Source organism: Bombus bifarius, unplaced genomic scaffold (genome assembly GCF_011952205.1).
Source record: "Bombus bifarius isolate JDL3187 unplaced genomic scaffold, Bbif_JDL3187 scf7180000007996, whole genome shotgun sequence".
In the NCBI taxonomy this organism is placed as follows: Eukaryota; Metazoa; Arthropoda; class Insecta; order Hymenoptera; family Apidae; genus Bombus; species Bombus bifarius.
This window is the reverse complement of record NW_022884376.1, coordinates 4,271,509-4,297,239: the sequence shown is the minus strand read 5'-3', so window position 1 is coordinate 4,297,239 and position 25,731 is coordinate 4,271,509. Positions and strand designations below refer to the sequence as shown.

General features: G+C 36.3%; 1 protein-coding gene and 1 long non-coding RNA gene across 5 annotated transcripts in view; both read left to right on the top strand.

The window, feature by feature from the left end:
- LOC117206155 (unconventional myosin IC) overlaps nucleotides 1–25,731 on the top strand; it is a 34,787-nt gene that overhangs the window by 4,785 nt on the left and 4,271 nt on the right. Inside the window, exons 1-7 of one of the 4 annotated variants that reach the window (XM_033445246.1) lie at nucleotides 18,491–18,605; nucleotides 21,492–21,518; nucleotides 23,827–24,052; nucleotides 24,773–24,888; nucleotides 24,966–25,036; nucleotides 25,179–25,387; nucleotides 25,548–25,730. In XM_033445246.1, coding sequence (XP_033301137.1) covers nucleotides 21,514–21,518; nucleotides 23,827–24,052; nucleotides 24,773–24,888; nucleotides 24,966–25,036; nucleotides 25,179–25,387; nucleotides 25,548–25,730 — 810 coding nt within the window. In that variant the 5' untranslated portion in view covers nucleotides 18,491–18,605; nucleotides 21,492–21,513. Of the gene's footprint in view, nucleotides 1–3,668; nucleotides 4,016–18,490; nucleotides 18,617–21,491; nucleotides 21,519–23,826; nucleotides 24,053–24,772; nucleotides 24,889–24,965; nucleotides 25,037–25,178; nucleotides 25,388–25,547; nucleotide 25,731 lie in introns of those variants that run through there. The other 3 variants (XM_033445245.1, XM_033445247.1, XM_033445244.1) reach the window with 3 other exon arrangements.
- LOC117206178 lies at nucleotides 5,841–6,989 on the top strand. The gene is made up of 3 exons (XR_004487347.1): nucleotides 5,841–6,003; nucleotides 6,063–6,369; nucleotides 6,490–6,989. It is a non-coding gene; the product is annotated as an uncharacterized LOC117206178 (long non-coding RNA).

The following is a 25,731-nucleotide window of genomic DNA, read 5'->3' as shown; positions in this document are numbered from 1 at the left end:
CAGTAGGCTGTCTTGACTTCTGACGCAAGTCGCATCATGGAAATAAACTAACCGTCGAACAATGACAGCCCTTATGAACGCAAAACGACATAAGTCACACAAATATTTAAATAACCGACTACTGAAAATTTCATATTCAACAGAGACCTTGAGGCCCATGAAATATGAAGAGACTAATATTCCGCGATTTTCGACTGTAATATTAACTACGCCGAAATATCTCGTTATATTTTGTGTCTCGCATCCCTGACGATGTTACGTATTACATGTAGAATTTGACAGATTGCAAGATATCTGAATTAATATGTCCACTACTATTGAAATATGATCATTCATTACTGAAATTTAATTATTTTTTCAACAAAAATTATTTATTTTTATAGGTACACTTCTCACCGTTTTGTTCACCTGTCTAAATTATTTTGTCGAAATGTACAAAAATTAAAGTACGATGATTGCGTTCACAGTGTTCCTTAATTGATCGCGTGGGCGTGATATATACAGTAACAGCAGTGATTCTATTTTTAATATCTAACGGTATTATAGATGCAAGATGTGAAATGTTTTATGAAAGAAGTAGGGTATTCGTGGATCCTCGAGTTCTCTAATTGTAAGCATCAGCTTCCTGTCAGTGAAGGCGAGGAAAAAGCAAAAGGGGAATCATGGACGTGCAGAGCTGTTCGACTTGAAAATTACGGGAGGATCTCCGTGGAAATGACCAGCTATAAATACACGAGAGTCGACGGGGCTGCGCTGTAAACTTTATTGCCGCTCGTTTTCCGTAGCGGGCTAGCCGCGAAGAAGAAGAAAACGCTCTCGAAAAATTCTCGCGCTTACAGCAACCCTCGTTTTGCCGTCGGTATTTTTGCACCGGGCATCTTCATCCTTGGCCGCGTAGCTCGAGAGTTCTTTTATCGGCTTTACCGTACCGTCGACTCTGAAACGTTGTTCGTCTTCTCAGTTCGTTGCCTCGTTCCTCACAACCGTCAGATGAAAGAAAAGAAACGTCAAAAGAAGATGTGAAAATAGTTAGGAGTATTTACTCTTTTACTCTTTTCGTCGAGTGTAATTAATAATTGTGTCAATCATGGTAGTGTTTCAAACACTGGCTAACGGTTACAGAACTAGCATAGCGGTATTTATCGTAAGACCAGATGGAACACACGTGGAATGATAATCGTCTTGTTCCTTGCATTTAGATGCACTGAAACGGGAACCATGATCTTCTTTGAGGCTGTCTGTAGACAAGTATGAGTCATCGGTGTAATACTAATGAATTTTAAGTATGCCACAGGGTCTGGTTCAAATTGCTCTAAAAATATTATTTGTAAGTTGTGAGGAAAGTAGAGAAACGCGGATATTGAGTTATTTTGTCTTGTTACGAGATTCCTGTTGGCCACGCTTGTCACGAGATTAATGATGGAAAGCCGGGTATCTGCGAAGTACTTTTTGCCTGCGTACCTTCGGGCTCGAGAGTCACTGACAATTTGAAACGAACAGGAAGTGGGTTGATCGGTGCCTATAAGTAAACAACGAGATCATAAAATTAGATTCTATATTATGTATATCAGTACTTACAGCTAATAAATTACACAAACGATGATGCAAGCAGTTTTTCAAATTTAATATGATGGATGCGTATCTAACTATTTCACCAATTATTAGCAAGCAAAGTACTGTCGTGACTTGACAGGGCGAATAACATATTCTTAACATAAACTGACGAGAGAAAACATTTGCATAACGTTAAAATAATTTCGTGCAAAGGAGATGCATCTCTTCGGAAATAATCAAGAGTAAAGGATAGGTGGATTTATCATTCGAAGGTGCGAATTATCATTGCAAAGTAGGGGATACCCGAGAGCTATAGGTTATTCCAGGGCGAAAGTGGCATTTATCGTACTTCGTGCCAACTTGCTTGGCTGACATTAAGCCGAGTGCAGACGATGCTTGCACGCGTGCAGCCTTAATACCGGTTTAGCGTGAGGGGTCGCGACGCCAGTCACATACTCTTCATAAATAAATAATTATTTTAAAATATAATCGTCAACTAACGGAGATTTAATTGGCCATTAGTACTTAATCGATGTTTCCTATAAAGACATTGGAATATAGGTCTGTTTCGTGACTATACTTACACGTTCATTTGGCAACGATGTAAGCAAGTACAATTTTCAAAAAATATTGCTAAATTGCCGTATTGCCAAATAAGTCCAATGTTTAACAATGTTCAAATGATTATAGAAAAACTGGCTTTATAATCAAGTACATGTATACAAACGCGGAAGAGTGGACTATAAGTGAATTATAGCAGGAAAGGGCGATGCACATTTTGGCTTCCTAATAGTTGCAGTTCCCCCGGCCGATCACCGCTGCAGCAATCATTAAGGGGTTGCAAACACTTGCAACTTCTGTACCACGCTTGATCTCGTTTAATTTTAATCAGATACCAATTGTGCAGACACATGCGGCTTAAAATAGCACCTTGTAATTGCTTCAATTATGGATATTTCTCTACTACAACCATTCCGTTATTGTTTTTCCCTGTTGTTCCCTGCAATTAGAAATAAGTTAGTCTTCATAATATTTTTCGTTTACACCTCGTTTTGCCGCATTTGTTTAATTAGCCTCGGTATAAGCAGCAATTTATCTAGTATTGAATTTGCTAAGTTCAACGAATTCCCGGAAGCGTAACAAAGTTGAGTACACTTAATTATACAGGAAGTATACTTAGGTCGTTAGGGAGTAACGTTTTATTCGAGACGAAAGGAAATGCGCGCGCGCCTTTCCATTCATTTAGATTACTCCCTGAAACGCTTTCTTTGTGTACTATATATTTGTGTACTTATGTTTCGCTTTTCCTTTTTTCGCCAACCGCTAGATATCGATCGGCGACTTAAACGACGCTCGTACAGATAGTAATTTAAATTAATTACAAACATCGTCGAGACCAGCGGTTCGAGCAGTAATTATACATTTCTGAAACTATGCAAATCTTTCTTATAAAACTTGTCTCCTTAATCATAACCAAAAAAAATCATTCGACTTTTAATACAAAATTAATTTAAAAATACGAAAAATAAAATTGTATATTTTAATAATAATCTTGACAAACTATTTCGATAAAATTTGATTGCATATGCTTCCATGATTTGGAAGAAAAAGAGTCATGATGTTCGACAGATAAGCTTTATATATGGATAGATCACAATCGTAGTATGTATTTCCTAAGAGGACCAATAATCGTGATCGTCTATACATAACCTCGAACGTGCGTGGCATACTAGCAATCCCATATACAGTCTTTCGAGACGTTTCTAATTCCATCACGCTTTCGAAACGGACCCAAAAGCAGTGCCCTCTAGTTTAACGCGGGAACTTAATATCTCTGATTTCTTTGTAATATAACAAATTTTCCAAAAAATACGTATTTTTTCATACACTAACATTTGTGCATCGTCAGCCGAATACTGAAACGTTCACACACATAACATATACATTCGTACGTATACGCACGTATCGACACATACAAACACGACCACGCGGAACACACGGAGGGAATGGGCTGTTTCTCCTTCTCTGTTGTGCCTTCAAACGTCTTCCTCTTTTCCTCCACCACCTTCTTTCTACGGCACAGAGAGTTCCTTTAAGCCGGCAGTTTCGTGTGTTACACCGTGGCGTGTGCACACAAGATCCACATAAGTTTTATGTTCGAGGTGAGCACAAAAGGCACCCTGAGAGATCGGCGGTGGCTTTCTTCGGAGGAACAAGTTTTCCAGGTGTCATCCAGGTGTACGAACCGATAGTCCAGTCTCGTGTATGGACTCTCGTTCGTGATAAATAAAAGTAAAAGTCCCGTGGAATCGCTTTAAACGTATCGAGCCGCGCGGATCTACAGTTTCGAAAGAGGACGTCTTTGTTCTGACGTTGGCGCTTCTTGTGATCGTAACTGTGATGTGACAAGTTTCGTGGATGAACTCTGTGTGACATTTGTGACAAGCTGATCAGCTGGAACGTAAGTTTAATTTAACTCTTCGATACTATACGTGGTTCTGTTAACGTTTAGAAACTGTATTATAACTTATAACGCATTGGAGAGTTAAATGTGCCTAACCATAAAAGTAACTAACAGTGTTTAGATAGCTGAAAAAGTAATATTGTTAAGATGATGGCCACTTCCAGTAGATCTGGATTTATTAGTGAAGAGCACTTGACTTTTCTATGTTAATGAGTTAACAGAAACCATAAATAACACAAAAGTATCTTCACTTACGAATAGTTCAAAAATTGAGTGGGGAATACAGTTCATATTAAGGTTAACTTCCCTTGCATCTTTTTTTATTCGAAAAATGTGCATAGACTGCATCAAAATTTGACTTTTATCCATGTGGTAACGTATTTTTATGTGAAAAGTATTTTGCTTCTTGTTTACTTGCAAGTTTGGTAAGAAATGGATACAAAGTTGCAAATGATGTGATACTATACCTATTCGATTAGTTTTTGTTGAAAATACACACAAAGCAGGAGGCGCGCAAGCTGCGTTTTATGTCATTGACATCTGGAACGTGAGTCACTGAAATGAAATCGCGAACATCTCGTGCTTTTATTAGGTGATGCACGGATTGCAGCAGATGCATCGCGAGGTAGTCTGTCACATTGAGTCGAGGATACTTTTTTCTCATAAATCAAGTACGTGACACGGTTTTCGTGTATAATTTACCTGGTAATCCACACTTGCAACATTCTTAAGTTAACCATATTCCAGAACAAAGTAATTTCAGGATAATGTTTTCATCTATTACTTACAAATTCAAATTGCTGTTTTGAAATTTAAAAAGATTTTAATTTGTATAATATTGATTGATGGATGATTACTACATTTTACTATTCTACATATATTCTAGCATATCTATATGCAACAAATGCCTGTTGCATCATATCATGTTCGTTACAACTTACTCCTTTTTATCCCTGTTCTCCACTAGAATTTTATTTCAATTTGTGCCATATATAATATTTCAAGTGAAACAAACAACATCGACGCGTGACTTCTTTAACGTTTTCAAAGCCAAAGCGTTTAAATATTGATATATATTTAGAATAGGATTTATAGCGAACTATAATTGACCACGTGCAAGTGGAAGTTGGGTAAAAGGGTCAAGCGAATTTATTAAGGCGACGTTCGAAGAACCCGCTAAATCGTTGCTTGGATCGACGTATAGTTAACGATTTAACTGCTTTGATAAAGATGTCATTGGTCAACCAAGGTTAGTTTTAAACTGTCCTTGTATTATAGGTTAGCAAAAAAAAAAAGAATAACAAGAGAAATAAATTATACTTCGTCAAGAAACATGTTTCAACCTGCCATTTTTTAGCTATTCGTTTCCGTCGTTTTAACGAAAATCGCCTTAATAGCAGTGACTTACGAGCTTTTTCTATCAGTTCTTATCACTTATCTTTTATCCAAATAAACGTTTTTGCCATAACGACAAATATCGCAAATATCACGAGTACACAATATCAAACAATTAAAATCATGCACTAGATAAGAAAAACATAGATCGAGGAAAAAAATAAAGGTTCGAACTTATAAGATGATCCGCCAATTCTGAATCGGTCGGTATGATCGGGTATCGATAGCGCTCGATATTCGATAGTCTGTCACTTACTCGTTGCAATCGATGGTGACGTCAAACTATTATACCCGTTGAGATAATACTTATCCAATATCGTCAAGTCGAATTTCTTCGATAAAAGATTATTATCGATAAATCATGATGTCAGTGTTTCCCAACTTATTAATTCGATTCCTAACGTATCTTTTTATCTGTTAGAAATCCCACTCGTATTAAGTTTGAAAATCGATCCTCAATCATGACATCAATATCTTCCAACGTATAGTTCTGTTCCTTAAATTTTGTGTAACTTTTGAAAATACCATTTGTGTTAAACTTGAGTTATTTTGTTATTGTTACCTAAGTACCTAAGCCATAAAGCATACATGTAATCAAATAGTAAACTACTTGTTGATTTTCGAATCATACAGATTGGAAATTTTGCAGAAACGGCACGTAAAAGATTTTAAGATATCTCCGCGATTTCACGAACGTGCTAGTCAACTATCTTTCTAGGAAACATCGGAGGAAGAAACCGGAGAAAAAAGCGGTGCATTGTTTCTCTGTCGGGCCGAGGGCCCGATTTAAGGGTATATAGGGAACGAGGATTATAGGTTATTGTTTAGACAAAGACTCTTAACCTCGAAACACGCACGACACCTGGAAAAAGTATAAATAATCGAGAAGAGGGATACCATATTGTGTTGCTTCTTGGTCCATTAGTCTTTAATAGGTTGATCTCCCAACTAATAAGGTAAATCCTTGGTTTATCGATTAATTTAAGTAGATACGTGACCTTTTGTCACTATGAACCTTGAAATTGAATATCTTAACTTCCAAATACATTAACTATTACACGATTTCACGCACATAGAACATCATGGAACACGCCGCAAGCAACTTTAACCTCATGTCCCATTATGGTTACCATTCTGGAAAGAGACAAACGATTATAAGAGGAAAACTTCACCTTGTCCATTTGTTCTTCAAAATGTTTGTTTATAGTTTGGTCACAGGTCAGAGACAAGATAACACAATTAAATACGATGAGTCACGATAAAGGTTGCGTAGCTATTTTTATGGGGGCAACATGCGCGACTCAGCCAGGTCTATTAGTCATGTCTGGACGTACGTTTTTTCCTCGAACAACTTGTTCGGTGCTTGCAGTATGTTTGACAGTTGCTATGGAACATTTCATACGCCGAATAAAGAAAAGTTATTTATGTCCATCGCGATAAAAAAGAAATATATTATGGAAGCTTTTTACCATCACACTATTTCGTTAACAAAAAGTTAGATGTTAGTTGAGATAAAAGAAAAATACCATGGAAATTTATTACCAACACGCTGTTTTGTTAATAAAAACTTAGATGTTTCTTTAAACATAATTATGTTGTGTATTCTATTATTATTATTATTATTATTATTGTCATTAATAGCGTTATTCAAAGAAATATAAAAAGAACTGAGGCATATCTGAGTTAATTTAATAAGTGCGTCGAATCGAATTCTCCAGCATTATAGCGAACCGATCGACCAAAAATTGTCAATCGTGGCGCTGAAGAATCACCGTTTTAGCGCATTCCGATTACCATATTCAGCTGACTCAGCAGCCATTAGATATTTTTTTACGAGTCATCAGCAACAGTTCGTACTTATAATTTCCATCTTAGATTAGTCATATAGGTAGGTATCTGCACAATTTATCATTTTCTCTAATTCATACTTGTATCTGCTTTTCCACCATAGATATCAAAATTCAACAAATTTCACTCACTGCTATCAATGGAATCTGTAACATACAGCTATCTTGGAATATTATAAATCTGACATTTATCAGTGCAGAAGTGACCTCGTCTGAGACTCGTTATGCGATCGGATAACGAAATGTTTCGTCTAACTCGGCGAACACAGTAGTACTTTACGGTTTGTGAATATCCGGTGTTGGGCTGTAAGTTCGGGAACCGAGTTAGAGATAGTGAAGTTACATAACGATGTAGTTCCTTAAAACGATTTTTATCGCGAACGCCACGTAACCGGTGTAACCGTGTGTTCTGTATTTTTCAAACCACTTTTCGTTATCTATCAGCTTCGGTTTTGTTCCTTTTTCCTCGCTTCGACGTAAAACCAGTTCCACGAACTGTACGTTAAAATAAAAGTTTGTGACGTTAGTGGTGAATAGCGATAGAAATTGCTACCGGATTAGTTTTACGTTAATCAAACCTGTGATTAATATCTGTCTGCACTTGTACTGTCAGTCATAAATACTTAATAGGACACATACTATATATATAGTTAGATTTATTGGTAAACTCGAACAAATTTTATCGTATTTATTATTATATATCATAAGACATATATGAGTGAAATAACAGATTTATATACAATGATTCAATACAATATAGGTGGATATAAAATGAGCTATAATTAAAGGCTAGTATACAGTATCTTAAGGTTAATGCTCCCCTATTTTGCAACCTTAATTGTTGTATGCTACTAGAAACTTGAAACGTTTACCGAATATCCGAGGATGTAGAGGATAATTGGTGTTCTGCTTTTCCGGCGCGCTTTCTAAATTCCGTGTAATCCAGTTCGACTCCTTTATGCAAATGCCGGGTTCTTAAACTATCTTTTTTCTTTTCGTGACCCGTAAATTACGCAAGCTTTCTTTAAAGTATACAACTATTGTTCCAAACACTCGTGCAATTGTTTCTTGAATAGCGGCAAGAATAATGGGAATGGAATATCAGATTGGAACTCTAAATTGGATAGGAACGCCGTATACGATTCCGATAGCCATAAAAAATATATCAAGCAATTGTGATCGGTCGTAAAACTGCAGTGCTGTGTATCACACAGTGAAAATAACAAATTTATGTTCTAGGCCAGAAAAATGATCACCAGACTGGATTTATTTGTGTTGATTATTGTTGAGATCCTTGAGCTCTAATAGAAATGACATAAATCGTAAAAAGAAAACGATGTTTCTTGTCCAATGCTCGAGCGTTAAAAATATGTTTAATACGATGATTTACTACGTTCTAACCAAAGAATCAATTTCATAGGCTGCGAATATTTCTGTAAATTTCTATTTTTATGAATATAACAAAAAAAAAAAAAAGTAGGATCTAGACAGAGATCTGTTCCACTGCTGTATTTTATGTTCTCTTCTGCATAGTGTTCTATGCATGTTTGCATCTTTCAATTTCCCATAACTGATCGTTATAAGTTTCAGACGGACGAAAATAGAAAGAGATTCGTGAAAATTTACACCTTGTTCTATCAATTTTCCAATTTATCCGATTCTATGGCAGCTCGAAGAGGTTTCTAGCGATAGATTTATGGGAGCATTTATGGGCATCCAGTGTTTTTCCTACGACGCATCGCGTACGAAAGCCGGTACGAAAATAGATCGTCGCTTATTTTCGGTGGATCGACTGCTTGCTTCCCCTCGAATCGTCCTTTTTTCTATTCTTTTTATTGTCTTCGTTTGCTCGTCCACCGTTTCGCTGGCCGCTTCTGAGCGTCATACAGCCGGAGTTCGGTTTATTATTACACATGGTATTCTCACGTCCCCCGGACGTCATACTTTGTTCCTTCTCTTTCTGCCTCTTCGCCGACGTTTCTGCTCCGTGTCCTCGCGGAGCTTATTAAAGGCTCGCGACAGAGAGAGCACCTTGAAAACCCTGAACTTCAGGCTTGAAGCTGACTGACTCAAGGTCGGTCTGAATCAGAACCGGCCAACCGGTTTTTCGGAGAAGATTCGGAGAAGAAATGTAAGATTACGCCTCCGCGGGCTTCGCTCGTGCAACGCTTTAAATCTACCTCGCCAGACACCGCTCCATCGACGTTTGTTGCAAATTAAATTGCCACTTCCACTGGCAAAACGGCCTATATATGTACATAATACTGATTGTGCGAATGAGTTTCAGAATAGTAGAGTTATAGGTGAATACGATGTAGTGGCTTGCGAAAGTATTTGACCAATTACGTGTGTTATACGAAACATTTTGGCATTTCATTAACACTAACGAGATACTTGTTATTGTTCTAATTGATAAATTTGAAGTGTTAATTATTCGTTATACTAATAAACAGTAATATTTAGTGGACCATTCTTAGCGCTAGTTCTATGTTTCAGACCAATATTCCTCGAACTCAAGTTCTGATTACTATTTTCTTATTTCTGCCTTTTGTAAACGTTTGTAATGCTCTTATCGAAATTTGTGCCAATCATCTGAAATTTCTTCTAGTTCCTGTAACGAGTATCGTCTTCTTTCTTTATTTTAATTATTTAGAAATATTATTAGTATCAGATGTGTGAATGAATTTGTCGAACAAATGAGACCCGATCACAGAACTTTGTGATTCCGTAAAAAAATTATTAAAGTCGAAATATAACGTTTAGGATATCTATATCTGTAAGGATATCTTAAGGAAAAAACTTGGTTGAATCACTGTCTAGCGTTAGGGATGAGTAGGTGTATACGTATAGTTGCGTAGAGTTGAATGGCAGCGAACTTGTCTACCAAGAGGTTGAGTAGCTGGGAGTTCTGGTTTAATGAGGTTCACATGTTTAAGCCTCTATCGAATGGAGATACGTTTCTCTGGTGCACTCAGGAGAAACTGCAGACTTTCTTTTTTCGTGAAGTACATACCTTAAATGATTCTTAGAACGTGGAACATATATTAAAGTTAATTGTCAACAATGAACTCTTCTCATCAATGATCGGATGACATGTTTCTTCGTGTCCGGCCTATGCAAGGTGTAGCTAATGTTCTTAATGGACACCCAGTGTGTATGGTGCAACGCATGGTCGCCTTGGTAGTTTGTAACTCAAGTCGTTGACTTCCTACCATTCTGTTAAAAGAGTACAAAATCGAAGTCCTTGCTTATTCATGGTCACATCGTGTAACACGATACTACATTATTGTATGTAAGTATATCGTTATCCCTGGCTGCTTACGAAAGTTCTTTAAACTTGTGACCTGTCTGACAGAAAAATAAATCTGCAAATATTAGTGTTTCGCTTGCAAATTGTATCGTAGTGGTTGGTGTAAGTTGTCATTGGGCAATTGTACTATTGTTACTACCTTATTAGAGGTGAAAATACTTGGACCGTTCTTTAGCCCATCGACGATTCATTTTTAATTTGTTCATTAAACCTTCCTGTGTTATATTATCTCTTCTTCGACCAAATTATTATTCTTCGACAGTCTTTCCTTAAGTCTGCAGTTCTCATTCAGGATTTTACTATTTGTAAAGCGCAGAAGTTTAAAAAGGACGGCAATTAATAAAACCGCGAAATTATTAAAATAAGAAACAGTCACGATATTTCAGACCCCTTGGCAGACGACTGTGCATGCCAATTGCAAAGTTAAATGCGATTTTATGCAAAAGAACAAAACGACCCTTCCAAACAAACCATAAATATCGCGTTAACTCAGCTTTCCACAGTCGATTATTTACGCCTTGGCTTATACAGGCGCCAAATCATCAATTTGCCCGAGGCGCTCGTACGTTTCGGCCGGCCCTGTTCGCGCCGTAAAACCCAGTTATTCATTCCTATAATAAACTGTCATATTCATGCGTCTCCAATGACGTAATGACAATGAAGAACAAGTTTCAGTTGATGCAAGCGTACGTACCCTGAAAGGGGACCCGCGATAATCATTCGCGCCATGTAAATTATGCTAGACCTTATTTAGCTACTTTTTAAATTTCATATCACGTTCCCTTTTTCAGAATAAAAGATTCCTCGAGACTCGATGGAACATCTGCTTTATCTTAATTAATCCTTGACCTAAAGGACGAACAAAAGTTCCGGATACGTAAATGATATTTTTTTAATGTTTCTTCGGTTCGAATGGAAAAAAAGAACATCTTATGGTACTTGCCGTATTCATCTAAATATCCGTTAAAAAATAGGTGTGAAAATATTGCAGGTTTTCTCTCTCTCTCCTTTTTCTTTTTTTTTTTTTAAACTGAAACCTGAAAGTGACCTTGAAAGTTCACCAGAATAATGTAAGCTGATCACGTTTCGTGGTTCACCCTGTATGAGATTAATATTGCAGCAATATATTTCCAACAAATTTAATGCGAGAAGAATGAAAAATTCGTTATGCCGCCATATAAACGACCGCAAGAGAATTATTCCGACGAAGGGTTGGAAAATTAATTAAAGCTTTTAATTGGAGATGTTCTCGCGTGCAATTAAGTGGCTCGCGCGATCCACCAACTTTTACCGTTTCTGATCCCCACCGATTGTTCCTCAAGCGTGAAAGTCTTAAACGATTTCGTTTCGGACTTGCATGCGCGCAGTCGCGTGAAACTTCTCAGGTGTCTCTAACAGTACTCAAGGGGGAAAGGAAAAGGAACAAGGGACCGGAAGTGTCGCGCGCGTCGACCACGATGCGGGACTCGTGCCTTCCTTTTATCGCGAGATAAGAGGTACAACGTTTACCATGCGTTGCGGGTACAATAATGGACGCAACCGGAAGTTCGTATGGGCACGATCGAAAACGCGCCACGCGCCAACTCGAATGCAAAATTACATTTGAATATAAAGAGATTCTGTTACGCGACCTATCGCAGGTCTGTTTTGTGATTATTAATAGACTGTTGGCCTATTTCGTGTTTCATGGATTAAGTTTTAGAATAATAAGTCTGTCGATGATCTATCGTAAACGGTATGTTAATAGTACGACGGCCGACTATGACTGTGTCGTCTGTGTTAAATATTAATCTATAATTACTTGACTATAGATATTCGTGTATCCTATTAATTTAATTTATATAATTAATTTATTTAATTGATATAATTTAATTCGGGAGATTTAAGGCAGAGATGCAGAGAATAAATAAAAGAAGCAAAAACGCGTAAAATATCCAGGGACTAAAAGTTGTTGGAATAAATTTTCAATTTAGAAACACTCGAGAGTACTTACATACGAACTTTCTAGTGGAGTTTTTGCCTCTATTTGCGGTGATGGATTTTTATTTTCGATGAAAATTTCATCGAGGTGCAAGGTAAAGAGGCTTCTACGTCAAAGGAAAGTTGTAAATTATCATCGGAGAAGTGAATTTACGAGCGGTGTACGCTACTGTTGGATAGTTTTAGAAAATGGAAAGAAGTAGCCAATGATTTCAGGCGATCCAGTGAAAACCCGTATTTCTTCTTTGCCAAACCAGGCAGCCGACAAAAGGCTAACCGGTTTCCGGAAATGGGTAATTTCTTTATTATACCCATCAGTGCGCTCGTGATCCTTTTTGTGCAGGTACAGGTCTTGAGCATGACCCCGCGGGGCGTAACTACCGTTTCAGAATAAAGCAAGCAAGGTCAAGAATTTGCATACCCTCTTCTTTTCATTCGTTGAACTTCCTCCGGAGCATCCCATTTTTTTTTTTTTTTTTTTAGGTAAATACTTGAAATCGTGTGAAAACGTTATGAAAGTTTCAATAGTAAGGAAACTAGTAAAGAAGAGATCGAAAGATAGAAAGGAAAGAAAAGAAATGGAGGGCAGAATAAAAACACACTGCTCATTACTTTCTTTATTTTCTTTTTTTACCTATAATCTGTTCTACCTTACTTTTTATCATTTGCTCGAAATTCAAACTTTATGTAAAAACAACGTAATTCTAGATTCAATAGATCTACTTTATTTTTTCATAATAAGGTCATAGACAAATTTTAAACGATATTGACATTATTCTTGTGCCAATTGCTTGACGATTCGCTTCGTCAAACTAGAGAGACATTTATCGTGATCTCTATAAGTAGAACAGTTTATGATATATATGGACATATGTAATTAGTGCAACATAGACGCTTAACACGAACAAATCAATCTTCGATTCCGTATTAGTCGAGAAAAGCAGAGAATTAAACGAAATACTGTTTATACGATGAATATTTTCGGTGGATGCGTCAGAGGATGCTAGTCGGCCTCTCGTTAAAGCGGCGAACAACCTTTCACAGCGAATCGCGCGAAGGTGAACGCGGACGAGTACCTCGAGGTCTCGGAAGCCCTTTTTCCTTTGACTCATCGTGGAGATGACGCGGTTTCCCGGTGAACGAACGCGACCCCGTTTCTCCGGATGAAAAACGCGACAATAAACGGCTCGTTTACAGTGGAACCTGCGTGTCGTACACGTCAGAAGCTGTGACCGATCGAATCGCGTGTCGAAGACGGCGGAAAATTGCCTGCAGCGCGCTCCGAAACCTGATTTTGCTTTTAATTCTCCACGTGAGCGAAACGCACATTGAAACTGAAACTAGAACGTGAAAGAGTTACATGGTCGTCTTTTAACTTTCAGCTAGAGGAAACAGAAATTGTTTGGCTTAGAAGAACAGGTTTCAACAGTTTTGTAATTGGAATCAACAATTGCCTCCGGCAAGATCGACACTCGCTTTCGCTTCTAATTCTCTGTTTACAGAATAATTTCCAAGTTGTAGGAGGATATGCAGTGTCTAATTAATGAAACATAATTTATCTATGCGGTTAAAATTTAGAGAAATTGTTACATATCTACTGACCGTATGTCAGTTTTTATCGGCGTAGAACAGTTCTAATTTTGCAGCAATTATAATCCCACGTTTCCCTAAAAATACACGCAATTTATTATCTATCTTCTGTTATTTATCTTCATTACACAGCTGCTCAAAAATAATAAATTATGATATATTTTAAATTGGAGACTCGAAATTTGTAGTTTGCAAACTGGTTGAATACACAACTATATTTTTTACAAATTTATTTAAGATCTTACAATAAAAACTGCTGTATACCAGAGTATACTATTATTCGTCATACTGCATTTTTTTCAGTGAACTGAGAGATTTAGATGTTTCACAAGTGCAATGCAAAAAGAGTGGAGCAATGCATTAGCTGGAAAGGTCGATAGGTACAGCACGTATTTAGCTACCCGCAGGTTGCATTGCATTCTTTTTTTTTTTTTTATCACCATGTTGGTGTTTGCGTAACGAAACTGCAAGCACATGTTAATTAATCTGATCGCCCCTAACGATAGAAAGTCGATTTAAATAATTAGTAGGTCTCCTATATACATACGTTCGTGTTTCGATAGAATTAGATAGAAATTCGATAGAAACTGACGCAAGGTGTTTAATCGAACGATGTTTAATCGGTCTTCGGAGAGGAAGAGGATATTTTTTTTACGCATAGAAGAAAATAGTCGAGGATGGCTCGTGTTACTTTCTTAAGATTTCTTCAAGTATGACGGCATCGTGCATGACTAGATGGAACAATGGAAACCGCCTTCACAACGCGATTGTTCGTACGCCTGTCAGTCGATCGCACGTATCTGCGGTGATTTAGCATAAGATCAGCCGAGAAATTAGTCATCGGGCTAAAGGTCACGACCGAGACAGTGACTCAGTTCGATTCCCCTTTCGGGGAGAAGCAATTCTTATTGACCGTGATCGAATGTTGCTTCAATCCTATTTTTTTTAATCCTATTAAGTTCGTAGAACACAGATTCTGTGACAACTTCGTCTTAACGCTAGAACTATCGATTTAAATATATTTATTATATACGGATGATGAAAATTGTACTAATAAAAGTGATAAATAACCCTCGTGATATAATAAAGGATATTTTTCATTAAAAAGAAAAGAAAATAGCGAAGCGACACTGTAATTGAATATCGTGTTTAGAAAATTGTTCTTTGAGAAAATGTAAAAAGGAACAAGTATAGACAAAGCATTCCTGAGATACGTATTGCGAAAGCACAGCCCATTCCAGAATAGATATGATCCAGCCATTATGATCTTCTTCTCCACAAAGATCCGGCACGATACAGTCTTTTCTCAGCTACCCCTGGTTTTTAGAATACAATCTGTGAAACATAGCAGAACCCACGTCGGAGAGATGCAAAGGAGTGTCGCTATAAATCACAGCTCTCGAAAATAGGTATCACGTTAATCAAGCCGCGGGTCGAGACGTCGAACGGTGATTTTTACAACTCGTCCGTCTTGGTGTATTTATATCATTCGTTCGGGCCTTGGTTGCGAACCGATCGAGCTTTTTCAGCGATCCACTCGTACTGGAAGCCGCGTGGGCCTGCAGTTCCAACCAATTTGTTCGTAAAGCTTCGTATTTTAAACAACTACATGTTTCTGGAACGTAAATTTTGTTCAAATGTTCATGGTATGTTTTCCAAGCGGCTTGAAATCACGATATTTCCATTTTCCCTAGATGGATATATTCTTTTATTATTACACATTATCAAAAGCAGATCTTTAAGGCTCTTATTCATTTTTTAGTGTCAAATGATGCCAAAATTTGTATAGGTAACTTTAAATTCAAATCTCTGAAAAATACTTCAATTTAAAAATAAAATCGATGGAGATGGTTTAAAAAAAAAAAAAAAAAGAAACCAATAGAAAAGATTGATCTCGAATAACGTGGAAACATGGAAATATTCGATGAAAACGAAATTTTAATATTTAATGCTTCCTGCTCTAACAATAGAATAATTAAAGTACCACTGTTTTTCCATAATTTACGAGTTATTTATGTACCCTATCTACACTTTCTCATTCACGTGCTCGAAGAAAACATTTCACAAGAAAAGACGAATATCTTCTCAACAAAGAGCGAGCAGAAGTTTCATCAAGATGTTTCTATCCCATTTAAATCATCTCATTTCCGATGCAGCGAAAGAAAACTCGCGAATAGCCGTGTACTTATATGTACACGACGTTCCATCCAATATCAGAAGTGGAAACGACAGCATTATGACTTCCGATTCTCGGAAAGTGTCCCGAGATTTATAGAGTTATTGTGATGGGGCTCAGGCCGAGTCGTTGACCGAGCAAAAAAGATTGATTAGATGCGAGCAACGAATCAGCCTCTTTTAACTCTCTTTTATCTACGAATTAAGCGCATACTATTTTTATCTATCAATATAAACTTTATTTATTTTAGGCAGAATTTTAGTTACACAAATACGAAACTTTCGATACGAAAATCGGTTCGAGCGTTAAAAAAGAAGAACGTAATTGATAAGACGCGTTTATTAAATTGATCGGAAAATTTTGCTGGTCTTGTGTTCTTCCAAAGGAAAGAAAACAATTTCTTTAACTGAAACTTCTACAATATTATTTCGCTCATATAAAATACACCACGCAGAATACATTCTATCATAAAATAATTTATTATCAATAGCCGATAATTTCTTTCTAGCAATATTATGTCATCTTTTTATACTTGAATAAATACTATTCTTATAGATTATAATTCGATATCAAATATTATTTTATCTGTTAATTCTTTTAGTTATGTTCAATGATGAATAGTTAATCCTATCTGTTCAACTATCTGTCATCTGTCTTAATCTCTAAATAAACTTGTAAATTTTATAGAAGCTCTTATAGAAGAAGATCTGGTGATCACGACTTTTCCATGAACCAAATATGTACGCAAAATGTATACTATGTTTCTCTCGTTAGTCGTAAAACGCATCGATTGTTCAGAAAGTAACGTTCAATCGGAATATAAGCTTGTTTACGCGAAGAAAAGAATCAGAATTTGCATGCCGTAGCCGGAACGGTCATCGATTGACACTTCGTATCGATAACGAGGTCACGAAACGCATTTACCAGAAGCTGCTGTATTCGATCGGTTTTTCTCGAGACTCGTTTGTCCCAGTATTCACGCGGCGTTCGTCGCGATTGCTCTTAAATAGCCATTATTATTCCTCCATGGGGATCGATTCCCCTTTTCTTTTCTTTTTCCACAGTTACTCCAAAGTTGTTTCAACGTTTCGTCCCACGATACAAATTCTGGAATCATGAAACCAAGGTAAAAATTCAACAAAGAATGTTGAATCGATATTTAATAAAAGAACTTTAATATCACAGATAATAATTGTAGAACCTTTTTCATTTTTTTCTCCACACTACTTATTATCACCTTGGAAATTCTCTATGGCAACACAAAGTCCCTTTAAATTAACACAAACGCAGATTACAGATGGATAAATACGATGTTAACGAGTAGGAAGGAACGATAACATATTTGTGTCATTGCAAATACTGTTACAATTGCACTCATTGTCTACAAAAAATTCGAATAGATTAGATTAGATTATACGCGTACTGCTCTCCTGATGTCTATTACAAGTTTTTGGCGTTACACAGAATGTATTTCTTCTTTTCTTTCGTTCTTCTTATTCACGGGTTTTCTGCAATGTTCAACACTGTAAAAACCATGTAATTATTATAGAAAGTAATTAAAAAACGGATATTACTTGATATATAATAATTTCCTACGATCTTCTATCTTCAGTACAATTACTTCGTAAAGTAATTCGATTCCAAGAGATAATAACAAGATGTAAAATTTTCCAAAGTCCATAAGCATTCGTATGTAGCAACTGATGAATGCTTCTCGATCTTCTCAAATGTCAATCGATATTTTTATGAATTATCTCCTGAAAGATTTTTTTATTAAAAATGGTACTAACATGCAATGGTTTCTTTATATTCAGACGAATTCTTTTACTTTCGATACTATTACTTCATTAAAAAATTCAATACCTGGTGACAACTTCAAAATAAGAAATGAGAAACTCGCAACTACTAAATTCCATCTCTAAACGAGTCTGAGACTCCTCAAATTCTTTCTCAAATTCAAATGTTAATCGATATTTTTATACTTCGTTTGCTAAAGGACTTTCTAAACGCTACACTATATTCTGAAAAGCAGGGGAATTTGATTTAAAATAAGAATTGGACGACTGAACTCGAGTGTCCAATGTATTTTTCATTGTATCTCACCTGGATTTATTGGCGTATCAGTAGCGGATGATGTAGCGGTAGAGAGGAGGTAGGAGAAGTTGCGTATAGCCGATGATAAACCGAAGGTGGACACTGTTAAGTCGTTGTTGAGTAGCGACCGTTGGTGAACCGATCCTCCGGCGTGTCTCGATCTTCCCGGTGAACGTGTAAATCGCAGTGAACTCTGTGTGCAAATTGTACGATCGTTTAAAACCAAAAATAACGGAACCAGAAGTGACGAGTTGCTCAAACATCTGGTGTCTCGTTGATCTTCTTCAGTGATCGCTCGTGACGATTGTTAGTTCATCGATTCTGACGATTAAACGAGACGACAGCCTCGATCGTTTCAGGAAATCAACTTCAACGGAGATTTCTTTAAGAAAAATTTGCCACTAATAGAAAAAATAGTAGTGAAATGATAAGTTATCGTTTAACGATTGGTGTACAGAAATTGAAAAAATAAAGTCGTGTTAAAAAATATTTCTTACGAAGATTTTTACAAGAAAAGATCGCCGATAGAAAGAGAGAATTTTCTTTTTTTGTAAATTGTGAATGTTTTAATGATCGGTGTATACTAAAATTGAAAAAATTAAATAGAGCATTTGCATCGTTACGGGGGAATATCTCTGATTTTTTTTAAAGGAAAGATTACGAATCCCGATGGAAATAACAAACTTTGTATGAATTGTGGATCGTATGAAATTGAAAAAGTTTCCAAAGCCAAGTTACGTTATCGCGGTATTTAAAACAAGAACGTTCGGTTCTAAGAGTGGAACGTACCTGTAAAAGTCGATAATACGTAACGTCCAATTAACAATTCATGGCTCGATAAGAACAAAAGAGTGCAGGTGACGTGTTTCAAAAATCGAGGCTACGAGCTTCCAATTCTTTAGACGTTCTTGCACTTTTTCTTCTATTTTTCATGAGGAAAATCTCGCGACTAAAAATAATCGTGAACGAATGAACGGACCGAATGATGGAGATTCGGTGTCGCGAACGAAAATTTTATTTTTAATTCTTTTTTTTTTTCATGATTCTCCTCTTACGATTGATTTCAACAATTTTATTATTGTCTTTATTGCGCATAGAAATGCGAACAAATAATATACGTCAAAAGTTTCTTGGCGTCGAGACAGAAAGAAATATAGATAGAATGCACGAATCACGCGAGTATCATCTTTTTCGATCGAACGTTACGATTTTTCGATAACGGCTAATCTTAAGTCGATAAGAAAGTAATTCGCGATAGGGTGTTTGCTCAATAAAATGTGATTGTCCCATAATGCCATCGTCATTTTCATTTTTATTTCCATTAACTTAATGGAGCTTCCAATATTTCGATCTGATTTTATATACGATGTTCCATTTCAATTATATATTTATATTATTTCTATGCTTTGGAAACAATTTCTAATCGAAGAAAGATATTTTTAATCGCGCGATTTTTCTTATGGAAGATTAATCTTCCAAAGATATCATCACTTTTTTATTATCCTTGAAAGAATAAGATTATTATCTAATGATATATTTATTATCTTGAAATTCTTCGTTAATATTATATAATTCAGGCGTGCAAGAAGTATCTTTCAACGAAACTTTCTTATTAATGTAGAATTCCTTTCGCTTTATTTTTTTCATATTCTTTTCCAATTCAGATCATAATCTTTTAAAGGAGAGTTATTACAAAAAGACTCGTACTAAGTACATTTTGCAGAAAACAGTTTTCCTTTTAACAACGAAACGAACCGCTGCGTATAATTACTTTCTCAATGATCTCTTTTCAAACACTTTTCCATCGTACTCTCTGACGAAAGAATCTGTATTCCGAGAAGCATTCGGAACGGCAATGACCGCGATTTGTAGCTTTCGCGTTTATAGAATGGTAACGAGACGCTGATTAATCGGTGCAGTTTTCGAACAGCTCACGTATGTATAATCGACCTTGAAGCTTCTTTCTTCCAATTGCATCGATTGGCTATTTCCTTTTGTACAAATCATCGACTCGTATTTAGTTTCTCTTTTAGGAAGAAAATGTGAAACACGTTCGAAAGAATACGCGTGGAAACGTGTCACGCGGGAATTCGAAGCAATTAGCTTCTCCTTTAACGTTGTACTTTAATTGGTTCGAGTTAATTGGAACACAAAATCGAAGCTGTGCTTGCGTAACGTTTCGTTTCGTTTCGTTTCGTCGCACAATCGATACCAGTCCTCTTGAGAGAATACGTTCGAGCTTCAAGCACTGAATCTAATCGAAACGATGTATAAAAATTTTGCGTTGGATTATTTAAGATATCTCGGCTGATGTTTCTTCTTGTCGATGACGCAATTTCGTTGTCTTTGTACAAGGGAAAAATAAATTCGAAACTATAGGATAATGATACGAATTAAAATATGAATTACGGTACAATGAAGTTTGCTCATCTGCGTGAAGTAATAGTATTAAGAATAAAAATATCTTTAGAATTGGCCAATTTTTAGATGCTTATAGATAAGGAAGAAAATTGGATATACTCGACAACCATAATATTAATCATGACACTAGAATATAATGAAATTTGTTCATCCTGAAATATTTATAGAATCGATGGCCGATCTTTAGGTGCGCACGCGAGATAAAAGAAAATTAAATATGATAGTAAAGGATGTAAATTATGGCTGAAGGATGTGATACAATCCAGTCATTTCCGCAAAGCGATGTCTTTCGAGAATTAAAATATCCGTGGAATCGGTGGAGCTTTAAATATCGATAATTGTATGGTAAAATTACGCTTTGTTAAAATAGCTACAATATTTGTAGCCGATGGTTCTTTTTTTCAATGAAACAACCAGGAATTAAATGAAAACATCGTAACCGATCGATCACGGAAGATTATCGAGCGAAATCGAGATCGAATTTCCACGTAGGCCGCGTATCTTATCGCGCGATCTAACGTTAGATTTCACAGGGAAGTACAACGAGCATCAGTTGCGAGAGCACCAGCTCTGGTTCTGTACTTTCTGCCACTACTCACGCGATAACAATAACCCGTCGTAACTTAATTCGTTAATCTGTTTCGTCTGTTGATTGCACAGGATACAAGGACGCTGACAAAACATGGGGTGAGTCCTATAAAAATCCTCCATTATTCTTACAAAAGGAGTATATACATATATATAAATTTTTATCTCAATAGCAAAATTACTATCTCTGATCCTTTATGGTCCATTTTATCTTTTTTTTTATACTACGAGAGAGAAAGAGAGAGAGAAAGAGAGGGAGAGACAGGGAGAGACAGGGAGAGATCTATAGTAGTTTACAGTATTATACATTATTATTATATTGTCACACGTTAGTTTTACATATATATTGTTATATAACAATGATTCGGCTAGGGTTTCGTCTTGGATAAACAACGAAGAAGGTTTATAAAATTCCGTGTCTCACGTAGGTAGACGTATGAATTACTATAGTGACTGTGCAAAGTTTGTAGAAGGGTAGAACACACCCTATTTTGCACAATGCGAAGCAACGAAGTTTGATTCAAGCCTGAATCGTAAGGGTGGGGTAAAAGTGGCCCATGCTGTTCCTTTGTATCTGATTGACAGTCTTCTACCTGGATCTTTCGGTAGTCTAGCGTTTTAGTCTGTTACTTGAAGTTAGAAAGTGAGGCGAGATGTTGAACCGTGAGAGACAATAAATTATGTGTATTCTCCGTTGTTAGTTTATTGATTTTGCGATACACAGTTTCACAAGAAGTTAATGTAAGTACAGTCATAAAATTTGTGACAGTATTATAATCGAAAGACTAATATCTTTATTCCCGTCTTACATAATCAGTTTTAAAGCATCCTCTACTTATATTTAGCGATTCGATTGAAACTGATTTCGTTATAATTTATTCGTTATTATTTATTATTCGTGATAATTTAAATGAAATATCGGAATTACATAGTTTCTTGTGTTACAACTTTTCATCGATCTCTTACCGTCTATCAACACTGCTTTCGTATCTAATCAGTAACTTTATCACCAATCTGCAATTCTGCTAATGACTATATCGCTATTCATCATAGACAATACATTCTTTATGTGACGTTTCTCCCTTTCTGGAGATTAATGAACAAAAATCATCGTCAAGCGAGATCATCTCCGGATAAGAATTTTTCTTTAAATTGAAAGATATATACGTCTAATATATCAAAAATATATTTACAATTAAACTAGTTGGAAATCAATGAAAGTCTGTGAAATTAATGAAATTAACAGAATAATTTCAAGGAAGAAAGATCGTCAGACAATAAGTCGATTTGATTACAATTTTCTTCTTTTTCTTGATGCAACAAATATTTCATTACGAAAGTTAGATCCGCTCGTTAGATCACATAATTTAGATCAACACGCTTTTTACTTTCTTAGCTTTTTTAAGTTGCAAGAAAGTTTGCAGACAGATAAAGAGATCAGACAGAGAGAGAGAGAGAGAGAGACAGACAGAGAGAGAGACAGACAGACAGAGAGAGAGAGAGAGAGAAAGAGAGAGTAGTAGTAGTAGTAGTAATAGTAGTAGATAGAGATCAGAAGATTTCGGAAGCATAAGGAGAGAAACGAGATGATCTATCTTGTTTTACTATTTTTCTATGGTGCGTATCCATGTCGATGGTCGATGCGACCACATACGGAAAATCGACACCGATCGCGTGAAGCGCCATCGAAGTTCAGGGTGTTGATTTCCTTTCCGGCGATCGAACAATACTCGCAATCTGCACTTTCTCGCGCTCAGTATCGTGTAACGTCCACGAGAAATCGGCATACGTCTTGGCCGCAATTAATTTCACAAATCTCATCGTCGATCGATCGTAATATGCGAATAGGCAGGCAACAACTATACGAACGAGACAATATAGGCATATAGTCAGATCCTTAAAAAGAGGATGACACTATGGCGCTTTAAGAAATTAAACAATGATGTATAATTTTATATGAAAACTAAATTACTATATGACACCATATAATTATATAAAACGTGCAACACCTTATAGAACTAAATAGAAAATGAATATTAAAAAAAATCATAGGATATTCTTATTACATTTTTTATCTCAAAACTTATTTTTATACCTCGCAATCTTCGAATCTAATCTAAAAATATATTAAGCCAACTATAATCTTTGAATTTTTGTGAATTATTTAATTATTTCTTTATTTAACCATTTCTTTACATCTTTCTCAAAACTAGAGCAATTTTTTAACGATAAAAAATACAAACGAGCCAAAGATGATACAAAGAACGGAGCAGTTTCGTTATCAAAATTACTGTTCCTTCTCCTCCTTCTATATAAAGTTGTACAGATCTTTCATTTAAAAATTCCTTCGAACAAACTACTCGTTATTATGCATCTCAAAAGTAACTTGCTCCCTGACCTATTATAGCGAGGCGCGTGCGGTATCCGACACTGGAGGTGTTGTGAGAGGTTCCGGCAAGGCACGGGCACCGGAAGTCCCCAGGACTGGCAGCGAGTTACGTAGAAACATGGAACGTGGTCTGCACGAGCGTGACCGCGTCGGTGTCCAGGACTTCGTTCTTCTCGAGGACTTCCAGAGCGAGGACGCGTTTATCGATAATTTGCGAAAGCGTTTCAACGAGAATCTGATCTACGTGAGTAAAAAATCTTTATGGAAGAACTGCTCGAACCAATTACCCGGAAGTCTGGCGTCGCTTTCTTTCTGTATTGTCTAGTTAAATGCACTTGTAAGCAAGACTTTCAACTGACTTGAATTTTAGAAAATTACTTCGCTTAGATTTGTCTATGAAAATATAATAAAAAATTGGATAAAATTTATTCATGAAAATATAAAAAACTTAGTTTATCAATAGAGTTAAGTAAGCATGCAAACTTATGGCAATTCTTTCAGCTAACTTGTTCAAAGTTAGACAGATACGAGGCAACGTTTAGAAATTTTTAAGTTCTCGCGATAAGTGCTTGAAGTTTCAGTTAGTTTATTGTCCTCATACGTGTTATCAGCTAGCACAGGTAACAGCGGCGTATATTTTGGATAAACATTGTTGATTCAAAGAATGTAGCATTATAATGAAGTCTTATTAAAAATATGTCGAGATTTAAAAATACAAAGTGATATTTATCTAACATTCCACAGATAAAAAAAGGAATTTTTCATCGGTTTCTAAACCAGTTATACACTTAGAGCTACGTTTGCAGAAAATTTACCAATTCAGTTAGCTATGCGTCAAATACGTATTTGGAGACACTGTGATAATTTCATGAACTAATCGGCCAACCTGTTTCATGTTTACCTAGAATTTTATTTTTTATTGCTCTATTCCAGCTTTATGACGAGCTTCTTACTATTTTTCTAGACGTATATTGGTCAAGTGCTGATATCAGTGAACCCCTACAAGAAATTACCAATTTATAACTCGGAAACCATTCAATACTACCATGGAAGAAATTTTTTCGAAGCTCCGCCACACATGTAAGAAACTAAACTACGCTACAAAGTGTTCTATTTTTTGAATAACCGATAATTTAGAATCTTTCGTTTCCTTTCAGCTTCGCGCTTTCTGATACTGCTTATCAATCTTTGTTGAAGGAGAATCTGGACCAATGTATTCTCATTTCCGGTAAGAAACATACTTACGAATTTAGTCATTCTTCTAATAATTAAATAAAGTTTGTTGGCTATTTTAAGAAAATTCTATTTCTGCGGCAATGTAATAAGTTATGCTAGAGATAGACTTAACGTGCTTGGAACTGATCGTTTAGGCGAATCCGGTTCAGGGAAAACCGAAGCTTCGAAGAAGGTGCTAGAGTTTATCGCAGCTGCTACCGGGCACAAGAAACAAGTGGAAGAAGTAAATGACAAATTGATCGGTAGCAATCCGGTGCTCGAAGCTTTCGGGAACGCGAAAACTAATCGCAATGATAACTCGTCCCGTTTCGGCAAGTACATGGATATCCAATTTAATTTCCAGGTACAAATGAACCAACTGTCTCATTGTCTTTATCTTTAAATCTCCTTATCTTTGTCTTCGTGTTTAAATAATGTTAATTGTATCATATATAGTTATTAACACCTACTTATTGGCGCGAAAAGAATGTGTTATGAATGAATGATATCTAATATCTTTCCAGGGAGATCCAATCGGTGGAAACATCTTGAATTACCTACTCGAGAAATCACGAGTAGTGCATCAATTTTCGGGAGAGCGTAATTTTCATATATTTTATCAATTGTTAGCCGGAGCAGGCGAGGAGACTTTGCGGAAGTTATATCTCAAGAGAAATTTAGATACGTACTATTACCTTACCAATGGGG